This window comes from Boleophthalmus pectinirostris, unplaced genomic scaffold (genome assembly GCF_026225935.1).
Source record: "Boleophthalmus pectinirostris isolate CB_2022bp ecotype Guang Dong unplaced genomic scaffold, ASM2622593v1 HiC_scaffold_13, whole genome shotgun sequence".
In the NCBI taxonomy this organism is placed as follows: domain Eukaryota; kingdom Metazoa; phylum Chordata; class Actinopteri; order Gobiiformes; family Gobiidae; genus Boleophthalmus; species Boleophthalmus pectinirostris.
Window position 1 is genome coordinate 30039368 of NW_026571036.1, and position 27587 is coordinate 30066954.

A 27587-nucleotide genomic window follows, 5' to 3' on the forward strand; every position below is an offset into this window, starting at 1 on the left:
CTGAACCAAACCAGGACTGAACCAGGTCTAAACCAGGACTAAACCGGTCTCAGTCCTGGTCTCAGTACCGGTCTCTGTCCCAGTCTGGTCCCAGTCTGGTCCCGGTCTCAGTCTTCGTCTCAGTCCTGGTTAGGTCCCAGCCAGTCTCAGTCTTGGTCTGGTCCCGGGTCTGGTTCCGGTCTCAATACCCGTCTGGTGCCAGTCTGGTCCTGGTCTGGTCCCAGTCTCAGTCCTGATTACCTGACAGTCCCAGCCCGACACGCGGCCCTGGTTCAGTTCTGGTTTAGTCCTGGTTTAGACCTGGTTTAGTCCTGGTTTAGTCTTGGTTTAGACCTGGTTTAGTCCTGGGGTTCAGTCCTGGCTCAGTCCGGCATCTCAGTTTAAGTCACGGAAACGGGAAATTTCCATTATTCGTTTTTTCCATTATTCATTTACAACATAACACAAAGTCAAAAACTGAAAAAAAAAAAAAAAAAAATCGTCAGTTTTTTTCATTTTGGCTTTGGAGACAGATAGTGAAGAAAATTGTTGTTTTTTCGTTTTCTTAATTTTGGTTTTATTCTGAGAAACAAATGAACGAATGATATGCGGATTCATATGGATAATTTCAGATCTGGAATTTCCAATCTCCACTGAACTAAAGGATTGTATAGATATTAGATCTGATAGATTTGTTTGGTGAAAATATGAAAATTGTGGTTGCCGTTGGTGATATATAAACTTAAATTGTTTATGAAATTTGTACAAATACAGATTTTTTGAATGATATGGTTTTATTTAGTATCGTGACAAATATGTAATTACTAAAATGGTTGCTGGATTATACCATTATTTATAATTTTTTTTACTTTGGCTTATACAGCTGTTCATTCATAATTTCATCCTCGTGTAGTAGCGTTTTCTAGGTCGAGCCGTTGCCATGGTGACAGATTACATTGGTGCAGTGTGAGGCAGCGGGGTTTAAAGAGCACAGTGGTAGATTAGCATTAGGGTTTTTCAGAGAGTGTAAACGAGCCACAGAGCTTAGTCAAATTAACATCAAAACATGGGCTGTCATGACTTAACCAGTAGCAAGAGAAGTATTTTGTAAAATGGGATAGGAAAGTTTTCTAAGCTCTAATAAGGCCTCGTCGTAGTCCTTTTTTTCTGACTATACCAATACTGCAGTAGAATATGCTATAGAAATATTAAAGAGCCCATATCTATGTCTGACTTATGATATAATGTTGTTTCCTCCTCACAAACATACCTGGAGTTGTGTTTTGGTTCACTCCACTATGTTTTTAAACTCCAACTCCTTCATTTGGATGATTTCAGCCATGGAATTGCCAGTCTCTACTGAATATAAGGTAAAAGTCGGAAACTACTGCTACATATATCACTGATGAACTGAGTATAAAAGTAAGTCCAGAGTGGTGGCTGTGTAGCGGTGGAGTTGAAAAAGGAAAAAAGGATTATTCAAACATGTATAAATCACTCTAAATACAGTAAATGAAAAAAAGGAAAACAACTGTGATGGAAATTTATATTGTGGTCCATCTGTTTTTGTGTAAATGAATGTGATTATGTGATTTCTACCTGAGTCCAGACCAATGAGTAACAAGTGTAAAGGCTCAGCAGACACAACTGTTTCCTCCCTTTTAGGAAACTGTGTTGTCTTAGCTGTCATCAAATGTATGTTAAGTTGATTAACACTAGCCTCTAAAACAAAAGTCACTCTGCTTTGATACGTATGTAACTTGTATTTCTGTATAAATACTCAGAGCTCAAATTCTCAGGGGAGAAACTGAGAGCTCAGAGACTCAGGGCAGAGACTCGGGAGAAAGACTCAGAGTGGAGAGGCTCAGAGGGGTTTAACATGGGAGGGAGATGCTGCTGGTGGGGAGATACTGGTCAGGGCAGGCCTAGGCCCTGTCCATATCTGCTGTAACAATAAGAATAAACCTTTGTATGGATTCCAAAACCTCATCAGGCTTCGCAAATGGAATTAATTATTTCATCAAGAGATATATTTTTTTCTACAACACAATTATAACATGTTTTTGTTAAAAGTCTGTTTTGCATAATAGATCTCATTTAAAGTTTGCTGAGCAGGCTTGGTTCATAGACAACACAAAAGCTGTTTCGACATATCTGTCTTGTGTAAAATTGCTGGAAAAATACCTTCTTACTGTGAGTGGGGTCGCCTCTGTCTCCGCACATTTGACCTTCAACTTGACCTAGTACTGTGTCCGGCTTATCTTCATAGAAGTAGAGAAATTTAATGGTGGCATACTCTCACAGAAATGTACTTTTAAATAAGAGCTGAGTGGAGGCTGCAGAGGTGAGCGTATAGATTCTGCAGTTATTTTTTAGTCTTGTCTAAATCTGGAGTTTTGTTTTATTGGAGGAGACAGGAAGTTTGAGCATCTGCTGTCAGAGCTGGACCATCTCTCTCTTCACTGTGTCTGTTGAATCATTTTAGATCTCCCTCTACAAAACTTCAAATCTACAAAATCAAAGCAGGATCGCAGAGAATATTTAAACATTACTGATTCCATTTGAGTGCATCTCTTGACGAAGTTGAGCTCTAGTCCTGGTTTAGTTCTGAGTTAGTCCTGGTTTACATTCGTTTTGATCCTGGTTGGGTTGTAGGTAATTCTGGTTTAGCTCTCAAACTCTTGGTTAACTTGAATGTAGACCTGGTTTAGACCTGTTTTAAACCTACAAAAGGATGATTTTAGTCATGGTTTAGTCCTGTAGTGTTGCTTTAGACACGGTTTAGCAATGGTTTTGTCCATAGATCTGGTTTAGTTCTAAGTTAGACCTGGTTTAGGCCTGTTTTTATCCTGGTTGAGTGGTGGTTAGTTCTGATTTATCCCTCAAAGTCTTGGTTAGCTTGAGTGTAGGCCTGGTTTTAGACCTATTTTCAACCTACAAAAGTCAAATTTTAGTCATGGTTTAGTCCTGTGTTGCTTTAAACATGTTTTAGCACTAGTTTTGTCCATAATCCTGGTTTAGTTCTAAATTAGACTAGTTTTAGGCCTGTTTTTATCCTGGCTGGATGGTGGTTAGTCTTGGTTTAACCCTGATAGACCTGGCTTGGTTCTAGTTTAGACCTATACTAGACCTACTAAAGGCACAGTTTGGAATTAAGTCCTGGTTTAGACCTAGTTGAGTCCTGACTTAGTCCTCATTTTACTCTTGAACTGGTGTTAAAATCTTGAGGCCTGGTTTTCAGTAGTTTTTAAGGTTTGGCCCTGGTTTGACTCTGACATAGTCCTGGTTTAGTTCTAGGTTAGTCTTATTTTTCCCCAATTTCTTCCATGCTTTGTTTAACCCTAGTTTAGTTATAGTTTTGCTCTAGTTTTGTCCTGGTTTAGTCCTGACATAACCCCGGTCTGTTTGTCTTTATATAATCCCAGTAAAAACACAGCCATTTGACCTCTAAGTGTTTACAACCGTGCGCCAAACAAAAGTGCAGATTTCTTGCAGATCTGAAGCCCAGACTGGAGCATTTGTCATAGATATATACATATACACATCCACTGCTGTAAACACTGTGAGTCACTGCTGTGGAGAGATCTCAGTATACGCTCTGTGAAATGTGTTATATCAGACATTTGTATTCATTATAGAGGTCTGCCCGGGGTCTAGGAATAGTACACAGAACAAGTGAACATGTTTATTTAAAAGAGAGTGAATGAACAGAATGAACAGTGATTTATAAAGGTCCTATATTACACAAAATTAATTCTTTAAGTGATTTTATAGCTTTACGTCATCAAAAACAGACCTGGAGTTGTGTTTTGTTTCATTCACACATGTTGGAGTAATCTTTTATTATTAGTCTATCTGCATCATTGTTTCCTAAAGACTCATGTGGGTTGCAAGAATTTTTTGGGAGGGCAGCTTGTCATGATTATGTAGGTCTGTGCTCCTCACTTTTTCGGCAGCACCACCTTGCCTAAGCAATTTTCTGTGGAAACAATGATTATTGTTTTTCTTAGTCAACAAAAAAATATCCTCATTAATGTTCAATAAAGGTCACAAATGTATTTTGTGATTTACGAATAATATCTGTTGACTTTGGTTGCGAATATTTATGACTTTTAAAATATGGCTCCCCAGAAAAAAAGTTTGGGAAGCACTGGTCTATATCTCCAACACTCAAAATGTTCTGTCCCACCTTATGATGTCATTAAGTGGTAGTTCTCAAGTTCAACAATAGCTAGTTTTTACCTTTACTTTAGTAGAGATTGTAAATTCTAGGGCTGAAATTATCCAAATGAAAATGAAAATAGTTACTTTAAAACATTTCATCAATAGATTTAATTTCAATCACAATTATCAATGTTTAGTTTTATGTACAACAACTTACTTTTCTTTTTCGTACACACACATTACACTCGATTTTATTACATTTTTTTAAACGCCCTCATTGTATTGGTCCTTTGATATCTTTGTCAAGACTATTCCATAAACAAACTCCTTTCACAGCGATGCTTCTCTCCATAACCTTGAATCTGAATCTGGGTTTTTATACATGTCTGTTGCTTTTAAATTGTAGAGGCTTGTTCTGGTCTCAAACTGTTTTTGAATATTTACAGGTAATACATTGCACTTTGCTTTATGACTTTGAGGATACTTAAGTCAACAATATCATACATTTTCAACACTTTAAGTTGAACAAATAATGGGTTGGATGGCTCTCTGTAATGACTGTTGGCGATACTTCTCAAGGCCCTAAATGAAAACATGCATTCTTACTGTGAGTTACCTCGCCACAGATTTTACCTGTAACTTGAGCTATGTGGTGTCACTTGCTTGTCTCCTTGCCGATAGATAATGCCATAATTGAGGAATATTCCAAGCAAAGTAATAATATCTCCATAGAAACAGAGGACCTTCCATTAGAGCATTAATCATGTTCCTCAAGCTTTTCTTCACCTTGGAGAGTTTTCAACAAGAGCTTTTATTACCTGTGTTTTTACTATATTCAAGTCCAAAAAAGGAAGTCTAGCCTGTAAATAAGGAAACATGAGTCTTTGTATAAACGTCCCCAGTCTGAGCTCCTGCTGTGAGCTGTGGGCCTCTTCTGTTGTTTTTGTACCTGAATATATCAAGTGCCATATTTGCATGAAAAATCGTTGTTATTATTTTACGTTCTCCGCCTCCTGGACTTCTTCAGCAGTTCCAACATGGCCGCTGTCCAGCCCTGCCTGTCCCCCCAGACCCCCTCACACAGAGTGGCCCCTCCTGCAGAGTGGAGAGTGTTTAGCTCACATGAGTGCCACTTGTTGAAATAACTGCTTTTTCTGCCAATTGGACTGATTACACAGGCTGGATGTGCACTACAAAATGTGTACAATTTGTAAAATAGATTTGCATTCAAAAGTTGGTTTTATAATATTTTTTGTAGTATTCAGCTGCTAGGCCAATTCAGATTAGAATGATATGGCCAAAAAACCAAATCTATATGTAAATATATTTTTGCACACACTAAATCAGGGGTCTCCAACCTGTAGCTCAGGAGCTACCAGTAGCTCTCCACCCCCTCTCAAGTAGCTCGCCAACTGATCTTGGAGTCATACCATTGTGCTGAATAACAAAAATTACACGGTTAATTACATGCCTATTACCATTGTAAATGTATCATTTTGAAGCCCAACTATGTGCATTAATAAATGGACAATGATTTGTGTTTTAGAGGCATCTAACTAACATCTGTACCCCAAGGCTCGCCTTCTTTCTTATAATCTTGCAGTCGCTAAAATGAGTTAGTCAGACTTGCGCCACCTAGTGCCTTCACTCAATTTCATTTCTCCAGCGACTAGGTCAGGAATCAGAATACACTAGACCGTTTGGAAGAACCCCTGAAGTGTGAGTTCAGGCACCAGCCAATCAGCGAAGAGCCATACATTCTGTGTTGGCAACGAGTTCCGAGATCGAGGATTTAAAGCCGAAACAAAGAGAATGTTTGGTGAATTTTATCAAGGGGAAAGACGTTATTGCCCTTCTTCCAGTTAGCCCCATAGCAGTGCATTACATCATGACCAAATAGCAGCGATTGGTTAAATTAAAAAAAGTACCCTCCTACCACCGAGCAAACGAATCCTAATGCTGCAGGGTCAGATGGTTTCCACGAAGTGAAACTGATTGAATCAGGCTAAAAATGTGTAGCTCTCTGGCATTTTTATGCTGGAGAGCTCACCGGAGGAAAAAGGTTGGAGACCTCCGCAGTAGATGATTACGATTTCAATCATTTTTAATGAGAGTCAGAGCTGTGACTGCTAGTCTTTCAAACAGGGAAGGCTCTTCATTTTTATTCTTCATAACCTGTTATTTAAAGGTGCGCTGTGTAACTTTTCTGGTGAAGTGTCCGTCAGATGTTTTTCTTCATAGACATGTTATTTATTGCTTTGTCTGGAATGTTTCACAATAAGATATTAATCCTTTCTATCTTCATGGAAAACAAACCCCCAGCAATCCCGCTCACGGTCAGAATGTGTATTTTTGAGCCACCTGCAATTAAATATATCTAAAGTCGGGCTGTTTAATGTCATACTGTGGAACATTCCAGACAGAGCAATGACATATCCATAGAAAAAAAGCAGGTGACAAACCCCTAACCAAAAAGTTACGTTTAATTTCATTTTTCGTAATAATCATGCCATTTGTAAAGTCCAGTCTGTAGTTGCACCTGGTCTTGTTATAATAGCTTTAGCTGTCAGTTGCCTCTTGTTCATTTGACAGTTGTGTTTTTTTCAGTCGCTCTCTTGTTTATGTCTGTCACAAGGCGTGTCATTGTGCATTCTATTTGGGACAGAGATCTCGTCTTTTGGCCCAGTGTTTGGACACAGAGAGGATTTTGTCGCTGTAAAAACTTTGTTTGTTTGTGGTGAGGAGAGAGCTCTGGGGATGGGGCTGAAAGGGAGTGTCTGTGATTCAAACTCATTTGCTTTTATAGCAATAATGATACAATGACGTACTGAACTACTAAAAGTCCAGTGTTATGCAGAATTGACTCTTGTGAGCTTAAAGCCATGTTAAAAAGCTGTTACCCCCTCAAAAGTTGTGCTTTGTTTCATTCACACATGTTTGAGTAATCCTTTATTATTAGTCTGTCTACATCTCCAAAGCTCAAAATGCTCTGTTCCACCTTGTGATGTCATGAAGAAGTAGTTTTCAAATTAACAGCTACACATTTCATTTTGTTTAGCAGAGCTTTTAAATTCCTGGGATGAGATGATCCAAATGGTTCTAGTGGAGGAGTATGGAGTTCAAAAAATATTTGCACAAATTTGGTGAACTGTCACTGAAAACTTTAAACAAATGTTCTCATAGTAGGGAAAATAAAAAAGAACTACATCTAGTCATAAATTAAGAGTATTATTATGGGGGGGGGGGTGATATTCAAGTCTCACAATACGATATCATATATCGTGGGAAAGCTCACAATATGTTGGGGAGGCTCACGATTAGGGATGTAACAATATCCAAATCTCTCTGTATGATATTTATTGCAATATTTTGTGGAGGCTAACAAAACTGTGAATATGTGACTTTTTCCTCTTAAAATGCCTTGACAAAAACTTTACCCAAAGAACTAACTAAAAGAACTTAAAAGTGCTTAGAACTGTTATTTCTTCATGTAGTCCACACTGAAATGGAGCAAAGGATCATGGTCTGTGTAGTTCCCTCTGTCTTTTTTTAGGTATCGCTCATCATAACTCTTCATTTAATCAAAGAGACTTGTAATTCGATATACTGTGATGGTCCACGATATTATTGTGAGAATTTTAACAATACGATATGACGATATTTCAGTTATTGTTACATCCCTATAATATTGTGATCCCAAGTCATTTGATGTAATATTTTTTGCGCTGTACTAGTAAGTGAAAAGTGCTATCGTCGACCTCCTTCAATAAGCTGTAATTCTCTATGACCTCAGCTTCATATTGTAATGAACAGGCTTCTCTGACATCTGTAATTATTATTATTATTATAAAGACCATTATATTCTATCCAGTGTTACAGACTCATTTTTTTTCCCTTCATAACACACAATTAGTGTAGAATAGGTTCCTGCTTCAGTGTGTTATTTATTATAGGTTCACATGACATGAGCATCGGGCAGGCAAATGTCTATTACTGACTGTATATTTGGTGGTGTTTGAATCATAGACCGTATAAAAGAATTTATGAAGTGTTTAGTAACTAAGGAGATTTAGTGGACGTCACCCACAGCCTGTCTAAAGTCAGACTTTCATCTTAGTCAAATGTTTAACTAAACTGAGCTGACTGTTAAAAAGGCAACTGTTTTCAAAACTCCTTGAACGCTCGTATTGATCACAGGCTCCTAAAAATGTGCTGTTTAAATCCATTTTTACAATGTACATAATTAATTGTTAAATGTTTTTTTCTTTATGGTACTGAAATATTATTGAGAATTGAGTTTTTGTTGAGTTTGTATTAGAATCAAGTTAAAAATTGTATTGTGAAAAACACTAAACAATGCAATGCAACATGCTCTCGGGAAATACTGAAATGTGCTAAAACAAAAGAGCTAAACATTATTATTATTATTATTATTATTATTATTATTATTATTATTATAGTTAGGAATACTGGTTTGTGCCTCCATCTGAGAGAAAAAACACAGTCTGAAAACAGACCTATTAGCCTAATTGCTCCTCCTGATTGAACATAGTGATAGTAGAGTTAGCTCTGTGTGATACTAATCTGAGTCCATCTGCAGAGTCTGTGTCCTGTGTCCTGTGTCCTGTCTCAAGGTCATTGTGCAGTGAGTCTGAAACTGTGTGACTTTAGGTGAATAAACATGGAGCCCCTCAAGACAAAAACTATTATTCATCTGTGTAAAACTGTCCAGGCTGTTGTGTACTATCTCCAGGTAGAAAAACTACTCCATGGTATATATAGTATAAACCAGGACTAAACCAGCACTGAACTAGGACTAAACCAGGACTGAACCAGGATTAAAACAAGACTAAACCAGAACTAAACCAGGATTAAGCAGGACCGAACCAGGACTGAACCAGGACTAAACCAGGACTAAACAAAGGACAAAAAACCAGGACCGAATCAGGACTAAACCAGGACTGAACTTGGACTGAACCAGGACTAAACCAGGACTAAATAAGGACTAAACCAGGACTAAACAGGACTAAACCAGGACTGAACTAGGACTAAACAAGGACTGAACTAGTACTAAACAAGGCCTAAACCAGGACTAAATCAGGACTAAATCAGGACTAAACAAGGACTGAACTGGGAATAAACAAGGATTGAACTAAACAAGGATTGAACCACGACTGAACCAGGACTGAACTAGGACTAAACCAGGACTAAAACATGATTGTCTGATTTGTACTGCAGATTAATAGTACCCAAGTGCATGTACTGAGCAAATGTAGTTTATATAAATATACATGTTTTGTTGTTTTATAACAGTTTAAACTATAACATGTCACAGTATCACTTTTTGAAGCATATGTCGCTACAAAGAAATATTGTGATAAAGGATAATATTGAAACTGACACAAAGCAGGATCATCCCAGTAAACTTTTTACATATATATAGTATCATTAAAAGCCTGAGCTACTGCAAATCAATGGCAAAATGTACTACCATGACGTCACTGCAAAGTATCAGTTGGTGTAGTAATTAAATGAGTATAAATTGTACATATATTGAAATGTATATATAGTTAAAATACCTCTGTGCGCACCTGGACAAGTTATTGACTGGTTCCGTTGATTTTGAGAGGCCAGATTTCCTCCATGTTCACAGACTGTCACAAAGATGTTTTTGCTTTGAGTCACAGAAGGAGCAGGTGCAGCCGAGACACCGAGAGAGAAGCTACGAGCGGTTAGCGGAGGAGCTAATTAGCACTTTTACTTTCTCGTTTACAGATGAATAGACAAGAGTGACATGTAACTTTAACATATGCAGCAATAGTCTGCTATGTGTGATGTTAGCTGGAGGCACTTCTCTGTCTGAAGCTCTATCAGACTTATCTTTGTTGTTTCTTATCTGACCAGAAAGAACAACAGTAATTTCTGGACTATTGAGCGTACTTCACTATAAGCCGAATCAACTCGATAAAAAAAAAAAGTGTACATATATAGGCCACACCTGTCTATAAGCCGCAGGTGTCCACGTCTTCAAGAATGTTTTCGAGTTTGGGCCATCTGCTTTTATTGCCTCTGAAAGCTTTTGTCGTCTTTTTGCACTGAGACAGTTCGTCTCGCTGCTGTCGCCAACATCTCACCATCGACTAATTGATGTCAAGCTCACGTGCAGCAGCTCGATTTCCTTCTTCATCAGCCACATCAATTGCCGTTAACTTAAAAGCTGCGTCATCTGTATTTCTTTGTGTGTTTTCCATGAGGAGGCTGTGTGTATTAAGAGCAAAATAACTGTTCAAAACACAATCAAACTAGAATCTTCCTCGGCACATCATCTCTTCCACCTGTCTGTCTTGCTCTTGCACCCCCGTCTCTCCCCGCACTCTGCTGCACATGTGCAGAAAGAGCCTCTGTCCTGTCTGTATCATGTCAGGTCTTGTGACTTCAGCAGATTTCAGACTCTCCCGGGGGCGAGGTTAGATGAGTATTTTAGCCTGATTGTTGTATAAGTTGCAGGGCTCAAAGTGTGAGAAAAAAGTTGAGGCTTATAGTCCGGAAATTTTGGTGAGATTATTTGTGCAGTTAAACAGTGCAGCAACAACTGTGCTGCTGAAGTAAAGATCAGTAAAGATCAAAGATGTATTTATGTGGGATATAAAATCATATTGATATTGAATATCGACATGGATAGGTGGCCCCGCTCAGACTACAATTTATGTTTTCAAGGTATTTTTTGGTAATGAAATAAAACTGAAAAAATGCAAGATAAGTTTAATGTCATTCAGTGAAACATTACAGGTACCAGAAAAGTTACATAGTGCACCTTTAATTGAACAATATTTAGTATTTAGTATATCGACTATAGTTGTGTTTTTTAAATCAGCAGAATCAACCAAACAGGAATCTCACTGGCCCCCAAATGCCCCAGTACTGAGAAATCCACCACAACAGTTTCAAATAAAAGTGCAATCTGTTTCAGCAATTAGCCTGTTCCCGATGAACTCCAGTGGTGCAGTGCTGAATAATGCATGTGTTTATATGAGCACAGAACCTCATTACTGTGACCCCGTCTACGCACTGATCCACGCTCCACAAACAAGTCAATAATGAACGCACAAATGGGCATTTAAATAGGAAATTACACTTTGTTTTATTTGATGTATTAAAGTCAAAGATTATTCACTTAATTTTGATTTTGACGTGGGAAAGTCTTCAACTTCAACTTCAGTGTAAATTTAAGAATAAAACTCCCTTTGTAACTTAATAATAATAATGATGCATCAGTTTTATATAGAGCTTTTCTGGACACTCAAAGACACTTTACAGAGCATTATTCATTCACTCCACACCCAGTGGTAATAAACTGTTACTGAAGCCACAGCTGCCCTGGGGCAGACTGACAGAAGCGAGGCTGCCAATCTGCACCACCAGCCCCTCCAACCACCATCACTCTGACACACACCACTTTCATACTAGGCAATGTGGGTGAAGTACCTTGCCTAAGGACACAGCAACAGTTTTTGTGACAGGCGCCCCACTGTGGCTCCTGATTTTTCCAGAGGTCTCCCATCCAAGAGCTAACCAGGCCTAACCTTGCTGAGCTTCAGGCTTTGACAAGCCGGTATGGGCTTGTCAAAGCATCATCCCACATAACTTGACATAATTTATCTGGTATGGCGTCCATGATTTGCTTATCTCCATGGAAATATGCTTCACCTGGAATGTTCTGCAATATGGCATTAAACATTAAATATGCATTCTTACTGTAAACGTGATCTGGCCCAGTGACTCCTGTTTGTGTCCATGGAGCTAGATAAGGTTAATGCCATACTGTGGAAGACTCTAGATGGGAAGTTACATAGTGAATCTTTAGGGGTTCGATATTACTCAAAACTGACTCTTGTGAGCCTTAAGCCATGTTATAATGTTGTTACTTCATCAAAAACATACCTGGAGTTGTTTGAGTAATCCTTTATTATTAATCTGTCCACATCTTCCAGTTAACAGCTACATTTTACCTTTGTATTTTGTGGAGATGGGCAATTCCAGGGCTAAAATGATCTATATAATTTTGATAAAGGTGTTTGGACTTTAAAACACAGTGGAGCACTTCCTGCATTACCACATGACATCACAAGGTGGAACAAAGTGTTTTGTTTAAGAGATGAACTGTAAAGCCTAAATATGTATGTAATATGTATTTGTGCGTTAAACATGTGTGAATGAAACAAAACACAACTCCAGGTCTGTTTGTAAGATCATAAAATAGCGTAATATGGGCCCTTTAAAAAAAACATCCTCTTATATTGTATATTCTTTTCAGAACACAGCTCGGTCACACTCTCTGGATCTCTGTCATTATTTATATCTGCTCTTCACTGGTGAATATTTCACTCTCTCCATCTCGTCATCTGAACATCTGCGCGCTCCATAACTGTCACTCAAACCCACAACCTCCTGATTTCAGTTTTAGCCACTTCACAGCTTCAGCCTTCTATGTTATATTTTCCTCCACTGAATTCTCACAAACCTGATTTATTTATAGTGTTGGGCTCTTGATGCCATTTTGAGCTAGACGCCGAGAAGTCCCTGTTTAAATATTAACGGTTCAGACAAGTGGAAGAATAAGAATTAAACACACACTTGTCTTGATGGTTTTGCCAGGATTAAAGGATCCATATTACATTATTTTCTGATCTATGTTATTATAATGTTTCCTCTCATGAACGTATCTGGAGTTGTGTTTTGTTTCATTCACACATGTTTAACACACAAACTCTGCAGATTTAGGCTCAGTTCTTCTCTCAAGTAGAAAACTCTGTTCTACTTTGAGATGTCATGTGGTAATACAGGAAGTTCTTTAGTGTGTTTTTAAACTCCATGCAGCTTCACTAGAATCATTTGGATAATTTCAGATCAGTAATTGCCAATCTCTATTGAAATCAAGATAAAATGTAGCTGTTAACTTGAAAACTACCACTACATGACATCACAAGGTGGAAAAGAGCATTTTGAGCTTTGAAAATGTCATTGAAAATTACATTCTAATAATGCAGGATTACTCAAACATGTGTGAATGAAACAAAACACTGCTCCAGGTCTGTTTTTGAGGAGGTATTTTTTTTGGTCAATATTAAAATCACGATTATTCAAACTATTATTTTTTAATTGCACAATGCATTTATTCAGCGTTTCTTGTTATCACTTTGTTATTGATTATTTATGCAACACTTTCAAATTGAAAATAAATACAGGCTACAAATATGAACCTTAGAGCAGTTTTGCGATGTATAAAACATAAAATGAATAAAATATACTTTGAACATGAAATAAGGCATAGAAAAACATAAATGTATCCAAAATAAACTGTATATCCCGCTGTTCTACAATCTCTATATTTAAAAAATAAAATAAAAATATATATTTATTTGCCTGGAAGAATCCAGACTCATCGCTGTACCAACGGCTGATATGGAGCTGTATAACAAATACAGAGAAATATCCTTCTGGATTTCCAGGCAACATATTTATATAAAAAATATCCCAAAATAAACTTTCTTAAATCATTTCAACTCGATTATTATTTTGGTTAGTTTGGTTTGGAGATGGCGATCAAAATTCAATCAATCTGATTAATTAATTAATTTATTCATAAGGGAATTAATTGCACAGCCTTAATATAGGACCTTTAAAACCTTTTCAAATTTCACCAAACTCTCCACTAGTAGGGCTGTCAAAAGAATCAAAAATCAAATAATAATCAATACTAAAACTAGTATCAAGAGTGGATATACTGGGAATATAAAATAAAGTACTATGATAAATAAAGAGTGTTTTTATTATCATTGTGGTGTCAGAATCGGTATTGAGCATTGAGCACATCTTAGTATCGAAACTGAGTTTGAAATTTTTGTATCGCCGTGATCACATTCTCCACATTGTTCTTTTGAAAGTCTTCGCTCTGACTCAGCCCTTTCACTCTTTGCCTTCAGGGTCACTCCTCTAATTTTAGTTTAGGCACAGCCGAAGCAGATGGGTGTTTTTCCTTGTAAAACTAATTTGCAAGTCAAAAATGTTTCTTTATTTCACCTTAGCCTTTTAACGCTGCCGCTTTGATCCAATGAGGCAGCAGCTGTGAAAAGTGAAGTTGGTTACAAGAGACAATATAGGACATATAGGACTCACGTGCTCTGATATTAGAGACCAGGGGTGAAAGGAGTGCTCAATTTTGTTACTTAAAGGTGCACTGTGTAACTTTTTGGTTGACTCTACTTTACATTTATTCAACAGGTGGTTTTATAGCTCAAAAATACTTAGAAAAACATACTGGAACTATTGCCTCTCCACAGATCTGACCTGTAACTTGGTCTGGTTTGGTCTCCCTGGAGATAGAAAGGTTTAATGCCATACTGTGAAACATTCCAGACAAAGCAATAACATCTCCATGGAGACAAGCATCTGACAGACCCTCCACCAGAAAAGTTACACAGTGCACCTTTAAGTAAGAGTACAGATATAAGAGCAAAGAAAATACAAAAGTAAAAGTAAAAGTATATCACATGATGAAAGTATTAAAGTACCTGTTTATAAATGTACCGTATTTTGTCAGCGTATTACGACTACCGTAGTCAGGAGCCTCAGGAGTAAAGGGTGAAGTCTAGTTCTGCGTCGGCATTTATGATATCAATGAAACGCTACAGAGAATATATGTCCATTCATATATACAGTCTATGTGTACGACCTGCAGACTTATAATCTCTGAAAGGTTTCACATGAACCATCTCCAGCGTGAGAGAAACACAGAACAGACTCACCATCAGCAGCACATCCTGTGTCACAGAAAAAACACTCATATTCCACTGAGTCGGATCCTTTAGTCCGACAGAAGCTGAACCACATCAGAGCACAAGGAGCGAGCTGTTTTTTTTAATGCTTATAGTTTATGCAAATGAGCTATGTAGTTTTAAGTTTAGTTTCTGTAAAACGTAAACAAATGTTCTCAAAGCTGTATTAAACACATTATTACTCAATGCATATTTGAATCCTCCTCGTAGGAAATAAAAAAACAAACCACCCATATACGCATTCATAATACACACATGCACACATTCACCAAGACAGAGAGGCAACGCCGGGCGAGTTACGCCACGATCTGCCAATGGATCGTGGACGCCTGGGCTAAGGATCAGTCTCAAGTGTCGTCCGTTTGTTTCACTTAATGCCTCTTATAATCCAGGGCACCTTATGTATGAAAATAGATGGGAGAATTCAACATTATTGATATTGCGCTTATAATTCAGTGTGCCTTATAGTTAAAAAAATACAGTACCTAAAGAGTAAAAAATAGAAGTATTTTGCATAGTTTTTGTGATCTAATAAAGGTTCAAATGCTCTGATTTTGATAAAGAATTTTCTTAAATGGGAACAACTGAATTCATATTTTTTCCTAACTGTGTTTATTTGTATATTTTTGTTTGCTCAAACTACAAATGTGCTTTTAAATCCCATACACCTTCACTAGAATTATTTGGATAATTTCAGCCTTGGATTTGCCAATCTCTTCTCAACAGAAGGTAAAAGAAGTTGTTAAATTGAAAACTTCCACTACATGACATCACAAGGTAGAACAGAGCATTTTTTTGTTTTGGAGATGAACAAAGACTTACAATAAAAGATTACTCAAAAGTGCAAATGAAACTAAACACAACTCCAGGTATGTTTTTGAGGAAGTTACAACATTATTAAACAACATGTCAATTTTGCGCTATATAGGACCTTGAAGAGTAATTTTATGAGTCCGACCTTCTAGAATATTTTTGCTCAAATCAAATAACATAGATTATTTATAATTAAGTGTGTATTAATTGTTATAAAGCAGTGATTTGTGAGCAGTGGAGGCCTCACACACAGAGATGTTGTGTGGTGGGATGGTCTCATGCAGAACAGATGTTGGATGAATGCTTGATTGACTTTGGATTAAACTATTACCACAACACAGGATTAGACATGATCCAGACTGTCTCACTGAAACTCCTCCTCAGATACTTCATGCTGTTTATTTTCTCTATCACTTATCCTGCTTCATCCACCTGCCCTGCACTAATGAACTGTTGTCACTGTGAGGCCTGTCACAATAATTACTATATCAACTTATTGCTTAGTATATGAAAGAAAGAACAGTATTTTGGGGCTCAATATTTATGTGGACTTTTTCAATAATTTATATTTAATTGCAAGTGTTTTTATTGCTCAAAAATACCTAAAGCAACTTAAAGCATGTATTATTATTGTGCCATTCTCCACAGATATGACCTGCAACTTTATCTATTCTCGATAAGTAGAAATTTTAATGCTGTACTGAAACATTTGAGGCAGGTAGCAGACCAGAAAAGTTAAAGAGACAGTCTGGAATTTTGGACATAGAACTTCATTTTCCTAGTGATAGGTGCTAGGTGATATCAGTCCACCGCTGCCAAGCTTTCTATCAGGAAGTACAACTCAATGCTGTTGCTCAGACATAAATCCTTCAAATGCAAGGTTGGTTTTACTTCTAAAATTATTCTGTCAACACAAACATTCACATTCATGTTATGTCCATAGTCATGGTCAGTTCAATACAATCAATTCAATCATTGTGTCCTTAGACAAGACACTTCGCCCTATTTGCCTAGTATGAAAGTGGTGTGTGTGTGAGTGATGGTGGTGGTCGGAGGGACCGATGGCGGCGAGTGGCATGGCAGCCGCGCCCCTGTCAGTGTGCCCCAGGGCAGCTGTGGCTACAACAGTAGCTTACCATCACCAGGGTATAGAGTGAATGAATAATGCTGTATGAATGAATGCTGAATGAATAATGCTGAATAATGCTGTGTAAAGCGTCTTTGGGGACAGAAAATATCTGTGAAAGCGATATATAAATAAAGACTTACTTACTTACTTACATTGACAGTCTGGCGTTATAACTGTTTTGCTTTGGGTGTTTTGTGGAGTGGGTAAGACTGTTTTTAGTAGCAGGCTAACTATGGCCATTGACATGCACTAGCCTAGCACCAGTGACCTCTGCAATGTGTCTCCACACGTCTCCAACACTCGGGCGAACTACGAAATGAGGTCCTATGTCCAAAATTCCGGACTATCCCTTTAAATAGGGCACCTTTTAAAAATACTGAAACATATTGCAGGGATGCACCGATCCAGGTTTTTCTGTTCCGATACCAATCAATACTTGGGCTTTAAGTCCCTGTTAATGCCTGATATCAATCGAAAATGTTATTTATTTCCTTTAAATACAAACAGCGTATGGTTAAAAAAAGTATCCAAATGTGTTTTGTAACTATAGAAAAAAAAAAATACAACTAATAAATAAAATAAATAAAAATAGTTTAGTTTAATATTATGAGATGTTTTGGACCAACATTGGCCAGTAAATTGTCTTATTACATCACTTTATAGACTAAAGAGAGATATAGAACCAGAGATCCGATCCACCGCAATTTTCAATATCGGCATTGATATCTGATACCAGTGTTGTATCTGTGCATCCCTAATATATTGTCGACTCACATAAGATGTATTCATGTATTCATTGTACTTTCGCTGAATCGTCATATTACGATATGATTATCTCAACCATGCAGCCAGTTATCAGTCAGTAATAATAATGGTTTTGTGTTGTCTGTTGTGTTGCAGTGAGCAGAGCATTTGTCAGGCGCGGGCCTCAGTCATGGTCTATGACGACACCAGTAAGAAATGGGTCCCGATCAAACCAGGACAACAGGGCTTCAGCCGCATCAACATCTACCACAACACTGCCAACAACACCTTCAGAGTGGTGGGGGTCAAACTGCAGGACCAACAGGTGAGACTAAGCCAGGACTAAACCAGGGCTGAACCAGCTCTAAACTAGGACTAAACCAGGGCTGAACCAGGACTAAACCAGTACTAAACCAGGACTGAACCAGGACTAAACCAGGGCTGAACCAGGACTAAACCAAGACTAAACCAGGGCTGAACCAGGACTAAACCAGGACTAAACCAGGGCTGAACCAGGACTAAACCAGGACTAAACCAGGGCTGAACCAGGACTAAACTAGGACTAAATGAGGACTACACCAGGTCAAAAGCAGGACTAAAACAGGAGCAGATGCAAGACCAGTAGGTGAGACAAGAATTAAAACAGGACTGAACAGGGACTAAATGAGAACTAAATCAGGACTAGCAGGATCAAACATGGACAGAATCAATACAAACCAGGACTAAACCAGGATCTGATTCCTATTACCAGTCACTATTACTGCCTAGATCTTCCTTAAAAAAGGTTATGTGATTCAATAAAAATGTGCTTATAATATTTAATGACATTTTCCAGTAATTTGCCTTAATGACAACAATTACTATTCTGATTTTTAAACATTTTAAAGTATAATAGTAGTATTTTATGCAGTGCTCAGATATTTCAGTGTTTGGGGCATAGATTGCAACATCCAGCAGTTATTTTTGGATCTGGATTCAGAGATGCTGCTTTGAACTGACTTGAAAAAACAGTCGTCATCAAAAAGAGAGCACAAATTTCTTTGTGTTTAGTTTTACATTCGGTGTCAGAGTCAAAACTCAGAAACTTGTTAATAAGAGGAATGTTGTGAATAAAATATGACAGAACGAGAAATGAAATGCTGAAGCAGGAAAAGCAATCTAGGAAACATGTTGTGTCAGATAGAAAATGATTCATAAAATGTTTAATGAGCCAGGACTAAATCAGGACTAAACCAGGACTAAACCAGGACTAAACTAGGACTAAACCAGGACTAAACTAGGACTAAACCAGGACTAAACCAGGACTAAACCAGGACTAAACCAGGACTAAACTAGGACTAAACCAGGACTAAACCAGGACCAAATCAGGACTAAACCAGGACTAAACTAGGACTAAACCAGGACTAAACCAGGACTAAACCAGGACTAAACAACATCTACCACAACATCTACCACAACATTGCTAAAAGTATCTTTAGAGTGGTGGACCTACCAATGATGAACTCAGAACTAAACCAGGACTGAGTCAGGGTTATAGCAAGACTTGAATTTGAACTAACCTGGACTGAACCAGGACTAAGCATAGACTAAACCAGGAATGAATCAGGACTGAACATCTAACACAACAACCTGAATAGTGGAGGTAAAGCTACAAGAAAGGCAAGTAAGCAAGAACTGAATAAGGACTAAATCAGGACTAAACTAGAAAAGCACTCAGAGAACGCAGACCTCCGCCAAGGACTACCCCCATTTTTTATATAAATTGAGATAAAATCAGTCTTCTGGATCAGATCTGGATCAGCCTTTGGAATATGAAAGAGGATCCCATTGTCCATCCCTGAGTCAAATTTCATGGGGTTTGGTCAATAATTAACCGAGATATTGAGAAACAAAATTTTTGGCCCCATTTACCACAATGTTAACTAAAATTTCAAAGTGATCCAGAATCCAGGATTTCTTCCGGATCACCCCCAAAATGAAATCAGTTCTTCCTTTTCACATTTCCAACAAATCCTGAAAATTTCATCAAAATCGGTCCATAACTTTTTGAGTTATGTTGCTAACAGACAAACAAACAAACAAACAGACAAACGCCGGCAAAAACATAACCTCCTTGGCGGAGGTAACTAGATCTAAACCAGGTCTAAACTAGGACTAACCCTAGACTGAACCAGGACTAAACCATTATGACTGAAACAGGGCTGAACGAGTACTAAACGAGAGCTAAACCAGGATTAAATTGGGACTAAAACTGGTTTAAATCAGGACTGAACCAGACCTAAACTAAAAGGACTAAACATCTACCACAACAACCTTTAGAAGAGTGGACATAAAGCTACAATAAAGACAAGTAAGACAGAACTAAATTAGGAATAACCCAGGACTAAACCAGGACTAAACCAGGACTAAACCATTATGACTGAAACAGGGTTGAACCAGTACTAAACGAAAACTAAATCAGGACTAAACCAGGGAAAACCCATCTTTCCCTTGATGTCCCCGTGGTGCAGGTGGTGATAAACTACTCCATAGTGAAGGGGCTGAAGTATAACCAGGCCACACCCACATTTCACCAGTGGAGAGACGCCCGCCAGGTCTACGGTCTGAACTTTGCCAGTAAAGAAGAAGCCACCACCTTCTCCAACGCCATGCTCTTCGCCCTCAATGTGCTCAGTGCCCAGGATGGAGGTGAGAGGGCTGCTAATGTTGTGGTTATGTAATAAGTCTAAAGAGTGAATACTTTAAAGCTGCATTGTGTAACTTTTCTGGTGGAGGGCCCGTCATATACTTTTCTCCATAATTGCTGTCTGGAATGTTTGACAGTAATTGTAATTGAAAAAATGTAAAGTAGAGCTGTTTAATGTCGTACTGTGGAACATTCCAGACAGAGCAATGACATATCCATGGAAACAAGCAGGTGACGAACCCCAACCAAAACGTTACATAGTACAGTTGAGTTCTAAAGAGCAGAATATAAGTCTGGTCACCACAACCTATAGCCGGAACCAAGTATCATCGTCCAATCAGATTAGTTTATTTTTCAATGACATGTGTGAAACGAAGGTGCTCATTGTTCATTTATCATTTACAAACAAAGTTTACAAATTTTTCGCACCTCAGATTAACAGTTTAGTGCAGTGTTTTCCAAACTTTTTTCTGGGGACCCATATTTTAAAAGTTACAAACCTTCCCAACTCAAACCAATAGACAAAATAAAGGTGGATTTGACTTTTATTGAACATTAATGAGGATATTTTATTGTTGACTGAGTTAGTTTAGGTAGTTAGTTTATTTATTAATTATTGAGACAGCGACAGTGCACAATATAGATTAACCTTAACAGGAGAGATGCATTGTACCAGGTTGTAGTACCAGTGCTCATTTCCACTTATAGTCTCTGGGCAGGTTTATTGATTGTATTTAACTGACCTTAGCTATCAGCTATTCTCCCTGGAGACCTATGAAGCATGTTTTGGGTGATTGGGTCTCTCTGAACAATTAGTATTACCCAAATTTAAAACTATTTTATTGCTGGTCATTGAACCAGCAATAAAAGGGATCCATAAATCACCTATTTGGACATTAAATGTAGAATATGTCTTTTTCTTATCAACATTCAATTGAACTAGCCATACTGGAAGAAAATAGTCAATAAAATAATTACAAAAAGTGAAATTATAGAAATTAGAAATTATACTAAATATGTTTTAACATTTCAACAGGTGTCAGAACTGTATATTGCAGACCTACATGCAGATTGTGACAAGGCGACCACAAAAACCTTTTGTGTGCCCCACCTGAGGGTCTTGACTCAGTCTTTGGGAAAGAATGGTTTACTGCTTCACTCACGGATTGAAAATGCAAAAATCTACCATTTTTTTTTTCTTTTCCTCATAAGCAGCCATATTTTTTTTTGATACAGACACGCATGCCCCTGATTGGCTAATCCACCTGTCAATCACGCCTATCTAAGCTCGGAAAAGATGTATTCAGATGGACACTGACCAGACTCATATCTTTGCAAAGTATAGGAGAAGTGTGTATTCTGGACTTCAGGCAATGATGTCCTAACTCTGCTTCTGAATTCCAGCAGTGTCAGACCTCATAATGGCATTTTTGCTGAATTTATCCCATCTTAGGGCTTCTTTTAAAGGTGCACTGTGTCAGGTTAGCCTCTGAGCTGGTGGAGGAGTTTTAATGTTTTCAAATATTAATACGCAGTTTATTAATAATGGATTCAGACAGTCCGACTGCAGCAGAAAGGATCTGATAGACTCTGTGATTTAGACTGGAGCTTTGTACGATACAGGGAACAACTCATTTACAGGCATCAAATTCATTTATGTTATTTTTTAGTGTGGTGAATGAATCCTTTATTATTAGTCTGTCTATGTCTACAAAGCTGAACATTCTCTATTGCACCTTGTGATGTCATGTAGTGGTCAAACATGTGAATGAAACAAAACACCACTCTGGGTTTATTTATGAGGAGGTAACATCTTAAATACATTTTGCATTTATAGGACCTTTAAAAATGTTTTCACTGATAAAATAAATGTTTGTAGAAAAACTACACAAATACATGTATGCAATCTCATCATTCTTAAGTAAATAACAGAAACCCACACATGACTGGAACAACAGCCAGATCAGATGCAGCCAAGTGTCTCCCCCTACTGGTTCCTGCTGGTACTTTAATAAATGTTCTTTTTTTCACTGAGGTGGAGAACACATTGTTTCTTTTGCCCAACAAAGAGAATCAAATAACAACTACTGTGGTACAGGAAGAAAAGAGAGAGGAGGACAGGGTGGGACAGAGAGAGGGGGGAGGAGAGGGAGATGGGAGGAGGAGAGACAGGAGAGATGAAGGAAGAGAAAGGGAGGAAAAGGGGAGAGAGGGTGAAAGGGCAACATGATTAATCAAATCAAAATAACAATTTGAATGTTCACAGTTAATAATGACAACGTATGACAGATGAGACTATTATTTCACTAAATCATAGTTAATGTAATTAGATTTAAGATTTAATAAAAAACTTTATCTAGTTTTGTGGGGTTTTTTTTAATGAAAGATTATTCTTTTACTTGCTGGTTAGATTGACATGGGAAGCAAATATGACATAAGAAATAGACAATTATACACAGTAACAATAAACACAGGCTAAAATTTGTTTAAAATAGACAATGGTTTTGATTAGAATTGTAACATATGTATTTTGTTAAATCTATTTTTAAAAGGGCCATATAATGCAATTTTTCTGATCTATGTTATTATGTTGTTTTCTCATCACAAACAGACCTACAGTTCTGTTCCAACTTGTGATGTCATGTGGTGGTACAGGATGTGCTCCACTGTTTTTTTCCTATCCAATCCAACTTTATTTGTGTAACACATTTTATAAACAAGACAGTTTCCAAAGTGCTTTACACAGCAATGTAAACCATTTTACTAAAAAAAAATAAAAATAAAAATGTTCCAACTAAGAGGAAACTAATATAATCAATCAATAAAATAATAATAATAAAATCAATGAAGAAAAATAATTAAAATCAATACATAAAAGCAGTACTAAAAAATAAAATCAAATAAATAAATACATTTTAAAAAGCCACAGTTTTTAAACTCCATACACCTTCACTAGAATCATTTCGATGCTTCCAGCTCTGGATTTACCAGTCTCTACTGAACTAAATTATCTGTTAACTTGAAAACTACTGCTTCCTGACATCACAAGGTGGAACAGAGCATTTGGAGTATCGGAGATGTAAATAGACTCATAATAAAGGCTTACTCAAATATGTGTGAGTTTTTGATGAGGTAACAACATTCTAACATGACTAAAAACTCACAAGAGTCAGTTTTGCGTAACAGACGACCTTTAACTGAAACCTCCCATCTCCTCCTCCTGAACAGTGTGAATGAAGCTGCTGTAATGATATTAATGACTTTCATAGTTGTCCGTCCAGAGTCTGACCTTTTAAAACATTTACCGAGAGACTCCGCTCCACTGCTGCTGCGGCGGCGGTGTGGTTTACCTGGAGATGACAACTGATACCTGAGAGCGAGGGAGAGGGAGGGAGGAGAGGGACAGATAGAGATAGAGAGGAGAGAGAGGGAGATAGAAGTGCATGTAGGAGAGAGGGAGGAACAGAGAGAGCAGAGGGAGGGGTGAATGAGAGGAAAGCGGCACATAGAGATAGAGAAAGAGAGAAAGAGAAGAGCAGGGGAGGAAGGAGAGGGGGAGGGAGAGAGAAGGAAGAAAGAGAGGGCCAGAGGCGAGAGATAAGAGAAGGGAGGAAGAGAAGAGGGAGAATGAAAGAGGGGTGGTTAGGGAGGATGGAGAGAGAGGAGCTAGAGAGGGAGAGAAGGAAAAGAGGGGGAGGAGGGACACAAGAGAAGAGAAAGGAGGGCCAGAAAGGAGAGGAGAAAAGGAGAGAGGGGGGTGAAGAGAAAGAAAGGAGTAGATAGTAGGAGTTGTCTGAGTAGAGAGAGGGGGAAAATGGAGGGAGAGAAGAGGAGAAGACAGAGAGTAGGAAGTAAGAAAGAATAGAGAAAGAGAGAGGAGGGAGAAGAGAGAGAGAGTGGAGTGGAGAGAAAGAATAGAAGATGGAGAGAAAGAGGGAGTGGTCAGGGTGAGAGAGATAGTGAGGGAGAGAAGAAGATGAGGGGGAGGAGAGAGAGAAAGAGTAGATGATAGATGGAGTTGTCTGGGGAGAGGGAAGTCCCGGTGCAGGTGGAGATGGAGCAGGAGGAGAGCGATGGTGAGCAGAGAGTGGCTGTGTCAGTGTCTGTGCGTCTGCTTTGGACGGTTCCTCTTCTTCAGCATGTCATGTAAGAACTATAACAACTATCACGTGTGAAGAGTGGCTTTGAGTCTTTAACTTTTGCATAAATTCAATAAATACGACAAAATCATAATATAACTTTTTAACTTTAACTTCTGACTTCTGCTGCTGTCTTTGAGTGTGCATTGAGCACTTGAAGAAGACCCATTAAAAGTCTTATATTAAGCAAAACTGACTCTTAGAACATTGTTACCTCATCACAAACATACCTGGAGTTGTGTTTTGCTTCACGTGTGTGTTTTTTTAATGCGGAAACAACATTATAACACCAGAAACTGCGTAATATGGGCCCTTTAAGTTGCACTAGTGTTAGGGCAGGTGCTAAATCTAAAAAAAGCCTAACAGTCTTAGTTCAATAATTCACCACATTTGATGCATATTATACATTTAACAGGAACATTACAGAGGTTTTTTGTTCATCTGTTTGGTAAGGTAAAGTAAGGTTAGCCTTTATTGTCCCCGTAAGGAAATTTGTTCTTTGCATTTGACAAATTTTATCAAATTTTACATGATTTTCCGTTAACCTTTTTGGCACACGTCCCTGTAAACGAAAGAGATGGGTGTTGTTTTTGTCTGCATCAGGGGTGTCAAACTCAAATTCACAGAAGGACGAAATTAAAAACTGCCAAGTCGTGGGCCAAACTAAATAGTTACTGAAAATGTTCAACATCATCTGCATGTTTTCTCTTCTTTCGAGATATGTAATGTTAAACCTTTTCTTATTAAAATACATGTTTAATAATAGTTTTGCTTAAACACTGAACCCAGAACAAGCAAAATATAAAATAATAACAACATTTTAAATAAATAATGTCTCTATAGTTGATCTGTAGCCAGAGGGCCAGCTCTAATACAGATTTGATATGATCTTGCGGGCCAAATATAATTATATGTTTAGGGATTTCATAATATCAAAGTTCAGTTAAAATGTTTGCAAGAGAAACACCACGATTTTATGATTATGATTCAGAATTACTGACACTGTAATCGACTGTGAAATTCTTGAGCAAGCAGTTTTTTGAATGATAGAAACGTTCATGGGCCAAAAAGCCAGATTAAAAACATTTTAGTTTATACTTTACTTTTTTGGAGATTAGACTGGATTGAAATGGCTTAATTTTTCTTTTAAACCTTTTGCAGTTAGTTTTGCATTATTATTATTTTTTTTTTCGATTGTGACCTTTATAAACGATAGACCTGTATAGTATTGATTTTCCAAATTATCTTTACATCCCTATAAATATTTGAATTAATTTACACTATATAAAATACAATTTTTCAGTGTACTTTTGCATTGAACCAAATCGTTATCTGACTATATCATATACTCCTACTCTCCCTACTCTATACATGAACATTTTGGTTGGTTGTTAGGGTTCATGTCCAGTGTTACCAGTAAACACTACACACACACTGTTATTTAGTGCTCACACACACACACACACACACACACACACACACACACACACACACGTACACACACAGATTAGACACCTGAGCTGAGCTGTTGTAGGGTCTTATGTGTCTCTCTGGAGTGACTCAAGGCTTTTGTTTGGCCCCTGTTATTTTTACCTCTGAGTCACCTGATCTAGGGACTCCATTAACTCTGTCACTTCAGCAGGCCTGCCCTCTCTGAGCTGTGAGCTGTTTAAAGGGTACACAGTTCATTTGACATATTGGTCACTCTGGAGATGGGTTTCTTGCCCACACTTCTCCTGACAGGTTTCCCCAGTGGCACTGAAGGATGGGTCATGCAGAGGACAATAAATTTTTAACAATATTTTGAGCCCATTTATACCAGTGATTGTTAAATATATTAGTTTGGTTTTCACATTAGTTTCCTCGTATGTTTCATGAATTCTTTCCAGAAACACAAAGAGTCTGGGCAGGTCCAAAATAAGTGAGAGGTGGTTTCATGTTTCAGTTTGCAAAATATACAGTTTGTGTCCATTGCCGTTCTAAGGTGAATGTTTAGTGGATAACAGTGATGTAGAAGTTTGTAGCAGATTTCCCTTTGCCTGTTGGTGATGAGATATTTGTGAGGTCATGTCCGTACATTTTTCCATGGAATATTGTCAGTAGAGTCGGGCTGTTAACAGCGCACGAGTAGGGCTCCGTTTGGGAGGTGCACTTGTGGTGATAGTCGCTCTTTTATAAGGCAAGATTAATTGAAGATGAAGCCAAGTAAGTTCCTTTTGAAAAGTTTTTCAAAGTTTGGTGTGCAGTGTCTTCACTCACGCCTGCTCAAGCTGCCATCTTCAGGTGCGGCCCTGTCCTGCCGCTTCCCCACTTTAGGCTCCAGGCAGCACTAATGACATCACTCTGTTGCAGCCAGTGAAACCCTGTCATCATCACTGAATACTCTCAGAACGTCTAATAAACAAAACGTGAACTAAAACATGTTAAATTAATACTATTGAGTTTGGAAAAATATCAGAATATATTTTTGTTTATTCAAATAAAATGGCAAATACTGGTAGGGACTATTTTGTCTTCCCCAAATATTGGTTATGACATGTCCCCACCGTCCCTATGCATACCTATGCCCTTGTACAAAAGCCTTGAAAAACATACATTCTGACTATGAGCGGGCTTGCTACACCACAGATCTGACCTGTAAATTAGCCTTTTGGCATCACTTGCTTGTCCCCACATTGTAAACCCTAACAGTTTTCCTTACAAGAAAAAATGTTAGTTAGTTTACTTAAAGTTTATTAAATGCACTTTTTACTAAACATTATTGAGTAATGTGGTGCGTTTTTGAACAAAAACAAGACACACAAAGCACTGCTAACTTTTCTTTAGACAGTAACATAGAAGTATGTACTGGGACTGAGCCAGGACTAAAGCAGGTACTAAACCAGGACTAGACCAGGACTAAACCAGTTACTGAACCAGGTCTAAACCAGCTCTAAAGGACTAAACCAGGATTAGAGCAGAATTACACCATGGGACTGAATCAGGACTCAACTAGGACTAAACCAGGACTAAACAGGACAGTAGGACTGCAAATCAATAATGCCATACTGTGAAACTATGCAGGTAAAGCAATAATGTCTCCTTGGTGACAAGCAAGT

The 27587-nt window shown here is 37.9% G+C and overlaps 1 protein-coding gene across 1 annotated transcript in view; it reads left to right on the top strand.

Annotated features, from left to right (window-relative positions):
- Nucleotides 1–27587, top strand: part of evlb (Enah/Vasp-like b) — a 79378-nt gene that overhangs the window by 38965 nt on the left and 12826 nt on the right. The window contains 2 exon segments of the mRNA XM_055149537.1: nt 17821–17989; nt 20175–20352. Of these exon segments, the coding sequence (XP_055005512.1) occupies nt 17821–17989; nt 20175–20352 (347 nt within the window).